The sequence below is a fragment of the Vigna umbellata genome, chromosome 10 (assembly GCF_029865625.1).
Source record: "Vigna umbellata cultivar VRB3 chromosome 10, Vumbellata_1.0, whole genome shotgun sequence".
Taxonomy (NCBI): Eukaryota; Viridiplantae; Streptophyta; class Magnoliopsida; order Fabales; family Fabaceae; genus Vigna; species Vigna umbellata.
The window spans coordinates 19,150,185-19,165,985 of NC_142174.1; the positions used below are offsets into that span (position 1 = coordinate 19,150,185).

Sequence of the window (15,801 nt, forward strand, 5' to 3'; positions counted from 1 at the left end):
ATTTGTATAAAATGAGGAATATCCCAAAACCCTCATGAAAACATGATTGAATACCCACTTTTGCGTATCAAAGCCAACAAACTCGCCTAGTGGCTTCATTCTCGCCCAGTGGCTTCGTTCTCTTCCAACGAGGCCTAAAAATTGATGTTCTTTGACTTGTAACTTGTTGGACGAGCCATTTTTTTGCCCAACAACTCAAATAATATAGGTTTGGACTGTCATTTTTGCCTAACAAGCAGCCAACTTGCCCAGCGAGTCAGCTTGGCGCCCAATGATCATTTTCTGATCATCCAAGAGGTTTCCATGGCAATATAACCCTACATGTGAATTTTTCTTCATGTTTGTGGTCGTGGGTGCGATTCTAAACCCTTGAAGTGGGTATTTGTCTAAAAAAATTATTTCTTGTTCAATTATGCTTCCTTGAGTTTCAACTTGTTATCCTCACTATAATTGCTTACTATTTCCTTATTTCACACACTAAAAAATGAGATAAAACAAACATATACTAACTAAAACATAAGAAAACATAAAAACACATTAAACTTGAGACAAAACAAGGTAAATTCATGAAAATATACACCCAAAAATACCTATAACAATTAAAATATATGTTACTATATTTTTTATTTTATAATTACATTTTTTAACTATAATAATTTGAAACACAACCAGTGATCCTTTAAATGCCTCATTATTAACAAAAAAAAAAATCTTCAAAATATTGGACATTATCAAAGTTAGCTTCAATTAGACAACTTTATGTCTCAGATTTTAAAATTAACAGATTAAATTATTTTTTAAAGAAAAAAACTTAAGTTATATCTTTTTCAAATATACATTCTAAAACTTATTTTAAAAAGTTAAGTACAACTTATAATTGCTTTTAATTTTCTGGATTTCTAAATTCAGATAAGTTTCTCTTGGTGTGAGTGATTTGTCTTTGACAAAATAGCCACGTGATTCTTCACTTATACCAAACATTCTGCCCTCAAAAAATTGTATATGTTCAATTTTTTCTGTTTTTTATTATTGTTTGAAACTTATTATAAAATTGTATTTGCAGTATTTTAGGGTAGTAGGCAGGAATGTAAACAAATAATATAAAACCAAAATAAATAAAAAAAATTAGGGTATGTGGAATTAATGATCAGAATATAGTTTTATGAATTCTAATATTCTAAATGAAGAACAATTGTTTTTGTAATAAGAGTACTTCTACACCCACCTCTAATCTAAAGGTGTAGTTTGTGTCTTCTCCAGTTAGAATAATCAGTTAAAATGGCTTATACAATAAAACTCAAATTGACATATTGGTGTGTTTGGCCACACAGCCATTAATGGCAAAATAAGGATCAAGATAAACAATATTTATTGAAATGCATCGAAGGAAACAAACAAAGCTCATATGGAACCGTATATATACAAGTGTAAACTACACCTGATCTTAGCTTATGTTATTCATGTCAATTATACTGCACCAACAACTAGTGACTTTATGCTATAGTTTCTTAACAACTCATGACTTTATGCTACTTTCTTACTTCCTAGTATGCCAGAAAGTTTCTTACTGATACCAAGCTGTGATAATATATGTACCATGTTTAATGTCCATATTCTAACGGACTCTTTCTTTAGCAAAATCAGTACAGTCGGATTTATAAGAAAAAGAATTATATAGTCATGGTAAAATAGACTTGATATTTATTTGTGATAATAAATGAAACATTGACAAAACTTCACGTGGTAGTTGATGAGTATAAGTTATTTCCTTGTCATATTAATGAATTGCAATTGACAAATTGGTTATTATCAGGATGAGTTCACTCTATCTTTTTATGTTAATAGCAGAAGGAACAACTTGTGATTACATCTCAGTCTAGCAGTCTTCAATTCCTCATCAAAATGAAGCCTTTTTTTCTTCTGTTACTTGTTCAACTGTTTTGTCTCTTTACATTAAGCTCACTGTGTTTTATCCCAACTGTAACGGCCTTTGCATCAGGAAATGAGACTGATCATTTGGCTCTGCTGGAATTCAAGAAATCTATATCCAGAGATCCATATGGAATCTTACTTTCTTGGAATACTTCTACTCACTTTTGTGACTGGTCTGGAATAACATGCAATCTCAAGCTTCAAAGAGTTACACAGTTAGTTTTGTCAAGGTACAAGTTGGAGGGATCCATATCTCCCCACATAGGAAATCTCTCTTATATGATCAATTTCAATCTAGCAGTCAACAACATCCATGGCAAAATACCACAGGAACTGGGACGGTTGTCACGTCTGCAACAACTATCTCTCGGAAACAACTTATTGGTAGGAGAAATTCCAACAAACTTGACTGGATGTAATGATCTCAGATTCTTGTACTTACAGAGAAATAATCTTACTGGCAGAATACCGATCGAGATTGGCTCACTTCAAAAGCTTGAATGGTGGGTTATTTCTACTAACAAGTTAACAGGAGAAATCCCTTCATTCATAGGTAATCTTACATCCCTCACAGTTATCGATGTTGATAGTAACAACTTTGAAGGACATATACCACAGGAAATATGCCATTTCAAAAACTTGACATTTGCATCATTTGGTCAAAACAAATTCACTGGAACATTACCTTCTTGTCTTTATAATATGTCAGCTCTTACTATGATCTCAGCTACAGATAATCAATTAAGTGGCTCTCTTCCACCTAACATGTTTCACACCCTCCCAAATCTTCGAGAACTTTACATTGGTGACAATCAATTCTCTGGTCGAATCCCACCTTCCATCACCAATGCATCCGCATTCTTTTTAGCACTTGAGGCCAGTCGAAACAGTCTCACTGGACAAATTCCAAGCATGGGGAAGTTCCAATATCTTGATATCATATCTCTGTCTTGGAACCATCTAGGTGACAATTCAACTACTGATTTCGATTTTCTAGAATCATTGGCTAACAGTAGTAAGTTGAAACTTCTGTCCATATCCTACAATAATTTTGGAGGTCATTTGCCAAACTCTTTGGGAAATTTATCCCCCCAACTCAGTCAATTATTTCTTGGAGGAAATCATATATCAGGGAAAATCCCTGCAACAATAGGAAACTTAACTAACTTAACTTTTTTGGCTATGGAAAACAACAGCCTCAGTGGGAATATCCCAACAACTTTTGTGAAGTTTCAAAAAATGGAGAAGTTAAATTTAGGTTCAAACAAGCTGTCAGGAGAGTTAGGAGCCCACATAGGCAACCTTACTCAATTGTTTAGTTTGAAATTAGGAGATAATTTGTTTGAAGGGAACATTCCTCCAAGTATAGGAAACTGTCAGAAGTTAGAGTACTTAGACATTTCACGTAACAACCTTACAGGAACCATACCCATGGACCTTTTTAAGCTTTCATCTCTATCCATCTTGTTGGATTTGTCGCTAAACTCATTGAGTGGCAGTATACCTGAAGAAGTAGGTAGCCTAACAAATCTTGGTTGGCTAGATATGTCTGAGAATCACATGTCCGGAGTAATTCCTCCAAGAATGGGAGAATGCATAATGTTGGAATACCTATATTTGCAAGGGAATTCTTTACAAGGAACCATACCATCTTCTTTGGCATCACTCAAAGGGCTTGAACGTTTAGACCTGTCACGAAATCAATTGTCTGGATCAATTCCGAATGATCTACAAAAAATTTCTTCCTTAAAATATTTCAATGTATCCTTCAACACATTAGAGGGTGAAGTACCAACCAAAGGTGTCTTTGGAAATGTAAGAACTATACTGGTTATGGGAAATAATAAACTTTGTGGGGGAACTTCAGAACTGCATCTACCACCATGTCCTGTCAAAGGTAAGAAACATGCAAAACACCACAAGTTCAGGTTGATAGCAGTGATAGTTAGTGTGATTGCTTTTCTTCTCATATTGTCAATTACTCTAACTATTTACTGGACAAGGAAAAGGAGTAATAAAACATCTTTGGATTCACATTCATCAGAAACTGATCATCAGTTGGCTACAGTTTCGTTCCAAAGCCTGCACAAAGGAACTGATGGATTCTCAGCCACAAACTTGATAGGGTCTGGAAATTTTAGCTCTGTTTACAAAGGAACTCTTGAGGAGTTAGAAGAAAAAGTTGTTGCCATAAAGGTCCTAGACCTTCAGAGAAAGGGAGCTCACAAGAGTTTTGTTTCAGAATGCAACGCACTCAGAAATATCAAACATCGAAATCTGATTCAGGTTTTGACATGTTGTTCCAGCATAGATTACAATGGTCAAGAATTCAAAGCTCTAATTTTTCCGTACATGACAAATGGAAACTTAGAGCAATGGCTGCATCCCAAGACACCAAGTGCAGAGCAAACGAGAAAATTGAGCCTTGATCAAAGATTAAATATCATGGTGGATGTTGCTTCTGCATTACATTATCTTCATCATGAATGTGAGCAACCAATAATTCATTGTGATTTAAAGCCAAGTAATGTCCTCCTCGACAATGAGATGGTTCCTCGTGTGAGTGATTTTGGCATAGCAAAACTTCTCTCAACCATCAATGATACCACTTCTAAACAAACAAGTACAATTGGAATAAAGGGAACTCTTGGCTATATTCCTCCAGGTATGATCTTAGCCTTTGAATCATCAGTGTTTCTCAAAATTTTCTACCTTTTGGTGTCAACTTTTGTTAGTTATCAGATCTGTGTATTGACAGTTGTTGGTATATGTTTTATTAGAGTATGGAGTGAGCTCTGAAGTATCAACTTACGGTGACATATTCAGCTTTGGGATTCTTGTGCTGGAAATGCTTACAGGAAAAAGTCCCACAGATGAAATGTTTGAAGATGGTCAAAATCTGCATAACTTTGTTACAGTTTCATTTCCTGATAATCTTTTGCAAATTTTGGATCCACTACTTGTTCCAACAGAGGAAGCAGCAGCATTGACAGGGAACAATTGGAATCTTGATCCAAATGTTGAGATGTGCTTAGTTTCCCTTTTCAGGATTGGGATTTCTTGTTCTATGAAATCACCAAAAGATAGAATGAATATTGCTGATGTCACTAGGGAGCTTAACCGAATCAGTGAGCACTTTCTTGTTGGTGAGTAAACTTTTATGTCAAAAGAAGCCATAGAATTTATTTCTCTGCCTTCATTTTCATGAATTCTTTCAAGAAGCTTTCCTCATCAAAATTAATAATACAGTAAAATGACAAACTTAAACACTTTATGTGTATCTTTAAGTTCATTAGAATACAACTTAACAAACATTTAGATCAAAGGGTATTAGCTGATTTGCTTTACTTGTATATAGTTTTACTTTTCTGCCATCTTGTTACGTTTTTAAAATTCCAGAACTAGAAATGTGATGGAATTCTTGAATTTCAGGTGTGGAAACATCAAAGTAGTTAAAGCTGAAATCAAATGTGCTTCAGTCATTTAGGAAACAGGTGTTTGCAGTGCCATGTGTTTCCAATAAAAGTTGAACAGGGTGCAAAATTGTCTATTAATTTTCCTCAGTTTTCTAGCTATCTGTATAAATCAAATCCATCTTTCAAGTAACATATACTATGTACTGAGGGATTTAATATTCCTTCTGCTTGGTAAACTTGTAGTTCCATATTTTTGTTTCATATGTCTATGATTTTCTAAATTTTGCTGCAAAAGTATAAAAATGCTCTTAAAAACTATTATCCATATTAACCACAAATTTAGTTATTTTTCTTTCTTGTTTAGACTGCTCATTAACCCTCTTACAGTAATTCAAGACATAACTAGCTGAGTTTTTTTTTTTCAGCTTTAGGTTACGAGGCATTGAATCCATAAATAAGGGAAAAAAAGAAAAGCTTCTGTATGAAACATACAGATCAATGATGACTTCTACAAAACATTCACTGAAGCATGCTCTTATTTAATCCAAACTAAGTAGTAATGTTTGTTTTTAATGTGATCCTTGTTTGTTTTTCATATATAGGTAAAACCTTTTTCATTTGCTATTTAGTTGTCCTTGCATTCGACATCTTTCAATTTTTATTAGTAGTGATTTTTCTGCTGCATATTTGAAGTTTTAGTGGAAAAAAGATCCTACTTCAAATTAACTCAATGGCTCCTCTTGTCATGTTTCACTTGTTATGGAGAATGAGAATAGTAGAAACAGTTTCATTGCAGGAATATAAAAATATTCAGATCATACACATTTATCATTCTCTTTTTGTCTTATTATACACACCTCAAAATTGAAAGGGAAGCACAATACAATACTGATTTGGAAGCACAAGTTTTCCAACAATTTTTATTGGAGGATAGTGAATCTAATTAATATAGTGCGAGATAAATCATATATTCGTGGTAATTAAGTTCATTGTACAAAACTTCTAGACTATATAAAACCACAATGTATGACCAAGGTGGTTCATAGTAATAAAACCAACAAATTTATGACAAGGCAAACTTACCAAAAATTCTGATCATGTCATTTAGTTTGTGATTGTTTCTTGGAATAGATACGAGGAAGTGGATTTGAAAGGAAAGAAATGTAAAAATAAGATTATTTGGGTTAAGGAAAAGATGATGAGATTTTAAGAGAAATGAAAGTAATTTTTATGAAAAGTATTAAGTGATGTGATAGATTAAAAAATAAATTAATTTATAAAAAGATATTAATTTAATTTAAATTAAATTGTAAATAGTGTAAATTATATTATAATGAGATGTGAGTGATTATTTAAACTGAAAAAAATTAAAATTGATAAAAGTATATTAAATTAAAATGTGATTTTTAAAAATTAAGGTAAAATAAAATTTTGGAGATTAGTATAAATAAAGAAAAGTAATAATTTGATATTATAAATTTATTTTGAATTGAGATGTGGTTGTTTAAACTAAAGACAAATTTTAAAATTTAGTAGACTTTTCAGATTTTACTTTTAATGTACATATCAAATTTTAGAGAGGGTTTAATCTCTGTGGGATTGTTTTATACTATTTTATGTTCAACATTAAAAATAAATTAATGTTGATTTATTAAAATTCTTTTTAATATATTTTAAAATATTAAAATCAATGTTTATTAGTGTATTTTAAAAATACTGTAGAGCGATAACAAAAAAAAATCTAAATTCGTCCTTATATTAGTGTCGTCTATTAATATCACTAACAACCGTGTATCAGTAGGTTGATGGTTTATAATTGTTAACATTGTTACTTAATTAATAGCAGAATAAATAGTGTAAATACATTTGAAAATTTTGATTAGAAATTAAAAACAAAATCAGATAAAACAAAATGGAAAATGATATTTGAACAACCTTTTTTGACAACATTTAGACACGGGACAGGTGTCTAAATGGGAGTGGTCCACGTGGAAAATTAAAATGAAAATGAAATATGACGTGGGAAGGGAGTGGTCAGGGGTTTTTGTTTGGTGTTTGAAATTTGAATTTCATTTTTGAACAATTGTAGAGAGAAGCGAAGGTTGAGAGAGAAAGTCTAACCTAGAGAGAGCCCGAGAGAGTTGGAGAAAGGGAGTTCGAGAGAGAGAGGTCCGACGTATTGCTTGCCGGAGTGCCGCCGGACAACGTTGAAGGCCGTCGGAGGTCCTCAACCCCTCTAGCCGATTCCGATTCACGGTCGCCGCAGCTCCGACGTTGGCGAACGAACCGAAGACGGCGTCGTCTTCCCTCCGGCCCAGCGAACTAGGTGCGCGTTCTGAGTCTCGCTTCGTCCCACCTGCTTCCCTCCCTGTGCCGGACCTTTGCATTCACCGCCGGAGTGCCGCCGGAGCATCGCCGGAGTGCCGCCGGAGTGCCGCCGGAGTGGCGACTGTACGGTGGACGAAAAAGAGGGGTTTTCCGGGTTGTTAGTCCCACCCACACATTTTTCTTCCTGTGTGTTCCAACCGGCACACGTTGTGTTCACTGAAGGTTCGTTTGTTTTATTTCAGTGGAATGAAGCTTTAATGTATGTATGATGTTGTTTGTGGATGATTTTGGTTATGTATGATATGTTGTTTGTAAGGTGTAAAAATATGACTTGTTCGATGACGGTGGAATGTTGTTTATGTATGATGGAGGTGGTTTGTTAATAGTATTTGTTGGATGAATTAAATGTGTGGTGATTGATACTATGGACATGACACATGGGTTATCACATGGAATCATTAAAAGTGTAGAACCGTAGCACATTGATTCACATTTTATTCCAATTGTTGGAGAAACAAAAGTGCATTATTACATTCAAACTGTAGCAGACTGACTGGAAAGAAACACACGCAGCTAACACGGTTCACATTGGACAATTGGGCTTTGGCAATTTAAGGAAGCAGCTACTAATTCACTTGAGCTGGGAGGGTGCACTCGGTCCAAACAGTTGATGCTTGTCCAGCTTAGTAAAGCCACGGTCCAACACAAGATCACACATCCCGCACCAAGGCAATGAGGCCCACGGAAGAAGGGAATGTAGCACTCCAGCCGAAGAGAAAACAGAAGAAAGCAAGAAGTGGTGTACTCGTGATGTAGAGCTGGACACGGTGCATTCCATTTTGGAACAAGAAGCACACTACACGTTGGAGGCAGCAGAGCATACAATAAGCGTGGGAGATATTATTTTCTTTGGTTCAACTGGAAGACGCATGGCCTGCACACTGACGCCCCAAGAGAATAACAAACACATCCAGCATGGTCCGGAGGAAGAAAATAGAAAAGAAAGAGGCTGCACTCATTCACGCTCGGGGACTGATAACTGCCACCTCCAGAAATGCAGAAAGAATAGCTGCACGCTTGCTGCCACTTTGGTTCAGGAATTCTCTGAAAAGAGGAGTGGAGAAATTATTTTTGTAAGAGAGGTGGAGAACAAGAGAAGGTGGACGGCCAGGAGCAGGGAGATTCTCCAACAACAACTCTAGGTTCTCATCTTTTTTCCAGGGGCTCTGGAAGAAAGGGGGACGACATTGAGCATGCAGATGGGGACGGGAGAACTCTCTCATATTGTTTTTGTTTCTTGGAGAACGTTGCCTTGAGAGAGGAGAACTGCACCCAGCCCACACCTCAGTACACATCCAGCTGCCATATACTTCTCAGACGGACTCTCTCACCTTTGGCTCTTGGTCTTTGGAACGTTGCTTTTGGAGATAGGAGGACTGCATCCAGCTGCCAACTTGGAGGCGCACGTTCACTAGCCACCGCGTACGTACACATCCAGCTGCAAATGGTTTCGCTTGGAACGTCTTTGGAGAGCTTGGAATGAGAGGTTGAAGCAGCACTGCATCCAGCTTGGAACGTTCTCTAATATTAATTTTATATTTTCATGTATAGAAAGTTGAAGCAGCACTGTATCAAATCCAATTTTTAAACAATTTAAGATAGGATATTTTAAATCTATTTAAACTGATAATTGTCAACACCCAATTTCGTCCGGATTGACTAATAGATTTGTTTTATTCATGAGTGTAAAATAAAAATAAAAAAATAAAATAAAATAAAATTAAAACATAAAAATAAAAAAAAAGACCGTTCGTCCTCCACCGTTCGTCCTCCACCGTTCATTCCTTTAGGACGTTCGGCAATTCTCAGCTTCAACCGTTCGGTCATAGTGTTTTAGTGAACATTCGGTCTTCATTTGAACGTTCGGTCTTGGTGAATTCTCATTTGAACGCTCGGTCTCCATGATGTTTCTCTTCAGCGTTCGGTTTTGAGCGTTCGGCCCAGTATGGTATGATCAGCAAACAGTATGTTGTTTAGAGAGCGCTCGTTCTTAACTTTCATACCGTTCGGTCACCTGTACGGCCGTTGGGCCTTTACCTTACTGTTTAAGTTGATTTAACCGTTCGGTTCGACTTTGGTCCATATATATTTCGTTCGTTATGAGGCCGTTCGTTCTCCATGGTTACCTTTCGGCCCATTCTTAGGGTCGTTCGGTTTCTGCTTCCAATGATCCGTGTTTACTTGTGCTTTACTTTTTACTTTTAACGTTCGGCTTGTGTTGTTTGTTGTTAGGACGCTCGTTATTTAGCGACCGTTCGCCCCATTCTTAGGGCCATTCGGTTTGTGCTTGAAATGATGGGGTTTTACTTGTGCTTTACTTTTGACTTTTAACGTTGGCCTTTTCTTGTTCGTTGTTAGGACGGTCGATATTTAGCGACCGTTCCCTAATATCCTTTTTCATACCGTTCGGTCTCAATGTTAATAGCGGTCGGTTTTTACTTCTGTGCACATAATGTGGTTTTTAGTGTTCTGTTTTCCATTTAATGTACCCCAACCACCACGTCAAAAAGATTGCCACAATTACAACTCATTTATTATAAATAAATGGTTGTTCAAACGGTTCATTACTTTGTTCCTTCTTCCTTCTATCACGTCCTTTACTTTGTTCACCAAGTTCCTCCATCACACTACACCAACACAAAAAGTGAAATTACATTACACCAACACAATCAAGTAAAAGAACAAAATGGAAATGATAACAAACATTGTGAGCATTTGTTAAAAGACAACCAAAAAGAGAAAAAAAAATAATAGTAATGTATTAATTCATATCATTCGTGCCACATAAAAATACATTTTGTAAGACTCGTGGTACAGGAACAGAACTGGTACCTAAGGCAAATTAACTGGGTACCTGGGTTCAAGTTTTAGCACACCGAGGCCAACTACGACCACCACACTAATTTTGGGGTGCCTTGTTTATTTTCCCTCGTTTGATCTACTTCTAAGTAATCTGGGAACAATTTCTTAACATTTTTTTAACAAATTCGTGCCACATAAAAATACATTTTCTAACACTCATGGTACAGGAACAAAACTGGTACCATAGGCAAAATAATTGGGTACCTGGGTTCCAGTTTTTGCACAGCAAGGCCAACTACGTCCACCACTCTCATTTTGGGGTGCCTTGTTTGTTTTCCCTCGTTTCAGCTACTTCTAAGTAATCTGGTAACAAAATTAACCAAACAAAATTACAACATCATCTACTTCAGCTACGTCTACCAATCCAACAAAATTACAACAACAATGTAAGATTAACCAAACAACATCTATACAAATCAGTAACACAACAAAATCCACTTGGGAGACATTTCATACATAACCAAAACCATCCACAAACAACATCATGCATGTATTAAACCTTCATTCCACTGAAATAAAAAAAAAACGAACCTTGAGTGAACACGAGGTGTGGCGGTTGGAACACAGACGAAGAAAAAGGTGTGGGTGGGACTGACAACCCGGAAAACCCCTCTTTTTTGTCCACCGTACAGTCCACACTCCGGCGACACTCCGGCGATGCTCTGGTGGCACTCCGGCAGCACTCCGGGACAGGGACGGAAGCAGGTGGGACGAAGCGAGACCTTGAACGCGCCCCTAGTTCGCTGGGCCGGACCGGACGGAAGACGATACCGTTTCGTTGGCCAACGTCGGAGCTGCGGCGGCCGTGAATCGGAACCGGCTGGAGGGGTTGACTAGCTCCGACACAGCCTTCAACGTTGTCCGGCGGCACTCCGGCAAGCACTCCGTTGGACCTCTCTCTCTCGAACTCCCTTTCTCCAACTCTCTCTAGGTCACAGTCTCCCTCTCAACGTTCGCGCTTCTCTCTCTACAATCTTCCAAATGAATTTCAAATTTGAAACGCCAACTTGAAAACCCTGCCCGCCCCCTTTCCACGTCAGATTTCATTTGGTTTTTCATTTTCCACGCGGACCACTCACATTTAGACACGTGTCCCGTGTCTAAATGTTGTCAAAAGAGGTTGTTCAAGTATCATTTTCCTTTCCTTTATATTTCTTTAAATTCTTTATCCTAAATCTAAATACATAATTTCATATCTAAAATCAAATCTACTTAGTTGAAATGAGCAAACAAAGATGTCTTTTTGACGAAAAAAAGTAAAAAAAAAAACGAAAAAAATAGAAGTTAAGAAAAAAGAAAAACGACACACACACACAAATTGAAAAAATATGTCTTAATTTTTCATCGAAAATTTCAAAGAAAATCACTGTATAAATTATGGATGATAATATAACTAATTGTTTACGTAAATATAATGTAATATTTATGAGATAATGCGTAGTTATGCTATATTTAAATATGTCTAATTAATTATATTTAATCAATTAACTTTTCCAATATAATAGATTTTCATTAATATTTTATTAATAGTTATATTTCATAAATAAAAAATTAAAACAAATGTTAAAATAATAAATAAATAAAATAATTTAAATTCTAATATCAAGTAAAGTAATTTTATTTAAAACATAACTTTTATATATTAAAATTTGATAATAATAATGATTAATACAATTTAAAATTTATTTTAACTTTAATTTTATTTTTAAAAATGTCATTTCTTATAATTCTTTCTAAAACGATATTTCATAAATATAATAAAGTAATTACTTTTTACATCACTTAAATTATATATAAGCATTTTAGATATTTCCATCATTCAAACATCTTAATTTGTTCTCTACCTCTTTCAATTCAAAATATGCATGACATTATCTTTACTTTGACTATGAGTGATGAATCATTTATTGTAATTTAAAGGTTTAATCCTTTTCGACATCCCTATTTATGTACGAATGTCTCAATTGGGTCCTCGTTTTTTTAAAGTGTATCAAAATGGTCCCTAATTTTGAAAATTGATATCAATTGAGTCCTTCCGTTAAGTTGGCTGGACGGCGTTAAAAAAATTGATGAGTGGATGCTGAGATGACGAACGAACGCTCGTCCACCAGCGAACGAACGCTCGTCCACCAGCGAACGAACGCTCGTCCACCAGAGAACGAACGCTCGTCGACCTCTTACTGTTGGACGATCGTTCGTTCCACACTGGACGACCGTTCGTTCGGTGGTCGACGAGCGTTCGTTCGCTGATGGACGAGCGTTCGTTCGCTGGTGGACGAGCGTTCGTTCGTCATCTCAGCATCCACTCATCAATTTTTTTAACGCCGTCCAGCCAACTTAACGGAAGGACTCAATTGATATCAATTTTCAAAATTAGGGACCATTTTGATACACTTTAAAAAAACGAGGACCCAATTGAGACATTCGTACATAAATAGGGATGTCGAAAAGGATTAAACCTAATTTAAATTAACGCCCTTATCGATTACGACATTACTGAAGATGTGAGTGATTTTGACATAACATGACTTTTCCAACCATCAACTCTGTCATTCCTAACGGAGCAAAAGGCTTGGCCCTGCTCCTCCAACTATGTTCTTAACTTTTGAATAATTATTTTTTCTTCAAATTCTCATATTTTGTTGACAGGTATAAGGAAAACGAGACTTTTGAAAATAATTTTTTATAACATTTTAATATAATTTACGTTTATTTTATAATTAATTCATGTTAGTATTTATGATTATTATTATTGATTATAAAATAATTTTGGATCAATCATAGAATGACACATAAACGAGGTTAAAATATTATAAAAAAATATTGTTTAATATCATTATCCTATGTCGGAAATGATTGAAATTTCATTTCCTTAAATACCTTTTGGAGAACAAAATCTAAATTTTAAGTGTGTACTTTCACTTTTTGATTTGGACTTGCTTGTTTTAAGAGAAATCATCAAAAGAAACAAAACTGATTTGACGCTGCTCAAATTCACGGGATCTATGTCCACTACTCAAATCAGATCTTGCTCTGTTGTCATACACACAAACCCCTCAATTTTATCCATCTTTTTTTACATGGAACAATTTTACCCAAATAACATACTTTTTTTTATATTTATCCATAGTACTTTTTTTTAGATCAAAATTTCATTTTTGGATAGTTAAATTCTTGTTAGGAGGTTCAACATACACATACACATAAATCTCCACACTGGTAAGATAGTGTTAGGAATCCAAATGTGAGTCTTAGTCACACATTGAATAGAAATAAGAAAATAGAATAATATATAAAGGTGAAAGACTCATTAACTCATTGCCTTCAAGTTTTGGGTAGAGAGTGGTGTCAATCCTTTACATGGTTTGACTCATATATCATTGGTAACAATTCTAACCTTCATATTCATCCAATTTCGTCAGCGGAATTCGATTATTGAAAAACTGAATTGTGATCTGGTTTTTTAATTTTTTAATTTTATTAAAATGAAGTGTAGGAAAACTTAAAAAAAAAGTTATATGTTTATTAGCTGAAAGTATATCTATATTTATGGTTGGGCTTTGTAAAATTAAATTTTTTAAATGTATTATTTCATTTTTTTGAATTATTGAACAATTGGAGATGTATTATTATTTTAAGTTATTTGTTATTTTGTAATTGTTGTAATTTTTTTAGTTAATTAAAGATGTTGATAGTATTTTTGATGATCTTGTGATAATTAAGACTCATAACTAAGGAAACTGGTTTTTGGAGGAGTTGTTAATATAAGAGATTTGAAAGTGGATCACACTTTATTTACAACATTAGTTGAGAGGTAGAGGCATGAGATTCGTACATTTCATCTATCAACTTGAGAGACCACTATAATGCTACAAGATGTTGCAATACAATTGAGACATCGAATTAATGGTGTCCTTATAATCAGACCAACTATGTTTGGTTCGAAGGATATGCGTAATACGTTATTAGGTGTTACTCTTCAAAAGGGGAGTCACTACTCAGGTCATGGTTAAGTTAAAGTGATTTAGAGAAAACATTGTGTCACTTCGAGACCATTCATTAATGGAGGAAATACATGCCAATGCAAAGAACATATATATTAGGATTTATTAGAGGAATTTATTCCTTGATAAAATAGGTAATCAAGTATACCTAGTGTATTTACATTTTTAAAATAATCTGTGCAGTTGACGATTGATAAGTGTGATAATTACCTATTACTCACACGTATTATAATTCCTTATTTGTCCTTTTATCATTTATTTTGTGTTGAATTCCATGAAAAGATGCAAAACTTGTATATAGTTTTTATATACAGAGATGCTTATATGGTTTTGGGTTATTTTGCACGAAAATGAAAGATTGAAGAATATTAAAGAGATGTTACCAGAAGCTACTCACCTAGCGAGCCATCGACACTTGCCCAACGAGACCTTGTCAGCATTAGCCCAACGAGCTGAAGAAGCCAACATGTTAGAAAAGTTATCTCTCGCCCAACGAGAGGATTTTGTGGCCTAACGAGAAAACATTTTTTGGTGAACATTTTAAAGTGTTGAAAGTTGAAGAAAAATATAGTTTTTGAATGTGGAAACAAACCAGACACTCAAGACATGGATTGAGGCATTTCTAGGGCTCAATAACTCTGTCTTCCTTCATCCTTGTCATCATTTCAATCCATTTTTGTGTTCTAGATATATAGGAGTAGATAAACTTCATTTCATTGGAGTTGGATGTAATGTACCTAAACTCTTTGTAGTTCTTTCTATGCAATAGAATATCTTTCATATTTCTTATGTTCTACCCTCTTTATTCACTTGCATGATGAAATATCTTTGCTATTTTAGTGGTGTCTAATCATTGGAAAATGTTTTGGAATTTAGATATGGATAGAACATCCAAGTGGCATGGTTCTAGACATAGACCAAAGCTTTTGGTCATTCTAGACATCTTTCCTTAATACAAATCTTGTGTTTGAATATCTAAGGGATTAGTATCTTCACCTAAAGATTTAGAACTTGTCTCTAAAGAATTAGGACTTGTATACTTGTAATGTGAATACTTGAATATGTTAGAGATATATTGTGTGAATGAATGCACAAAGTTTAGATCATGAAGTCCAACCCTGATGAGTTTTTACATGTATCACTTTATAACGTTTTGTATTCAATAACTTTATATGTTTGCAACATATTTGAATCAATAA

General features: G+C 34.9%; 1 protein-coding gene across 1 annotated transcript; it reads left to right on the forward strand.

Annotated features, from left to right (window-relative positions):
- Positions 1-1,830: 1,830 nt before the first annotated feature.
- LOC148192099 (LRR receptor-like serine/threonine-protein kinase EFR) lies at positions 1,831-5,666 on the forward strand. Its single transcript, XM_088101074.1, has 3 exons — positions 1,831-4,597; positions 4,713-5,078; positions 5,365-5,666. Exons 1-3 carry the CDS (start codon positions 1,903-1,905, stop codon positions 5,382-5,384), a joined length of 3,081 nt encoding a protein of 1,026 aa, XP_087957200.1. The 5' UTR covers positions 1,831-1,902; the 3' UTR covers positions 5,385-5,666.
- Positions 5,667-15,801: the final 10,135 nt, after the last annotated feature.

Coding starts and splice junctions, on each gene's coding strand:
- LOC148192099 (XM_088101074.1), top strand. CDS start 1,903: ATGAAGCCTTTTTTTCTTCTGTTACTTGTTCAACTGTTTTGTCTCTTT. Junction 4,598..4,712: donor TCTTGGCTATATTCCTCCAG/GTATGATCTTAG, acceptor ATGTTTTATTAG/AGTATGGAGTGAGCTCTGAA. Junction 5,079..5,364: donor CAGTGAGCACTTTCTTGTTG/GTGAGTAAACTT, acceptor CTTGAATTTCAG/GTGTGGAAACATCAAAGTAG.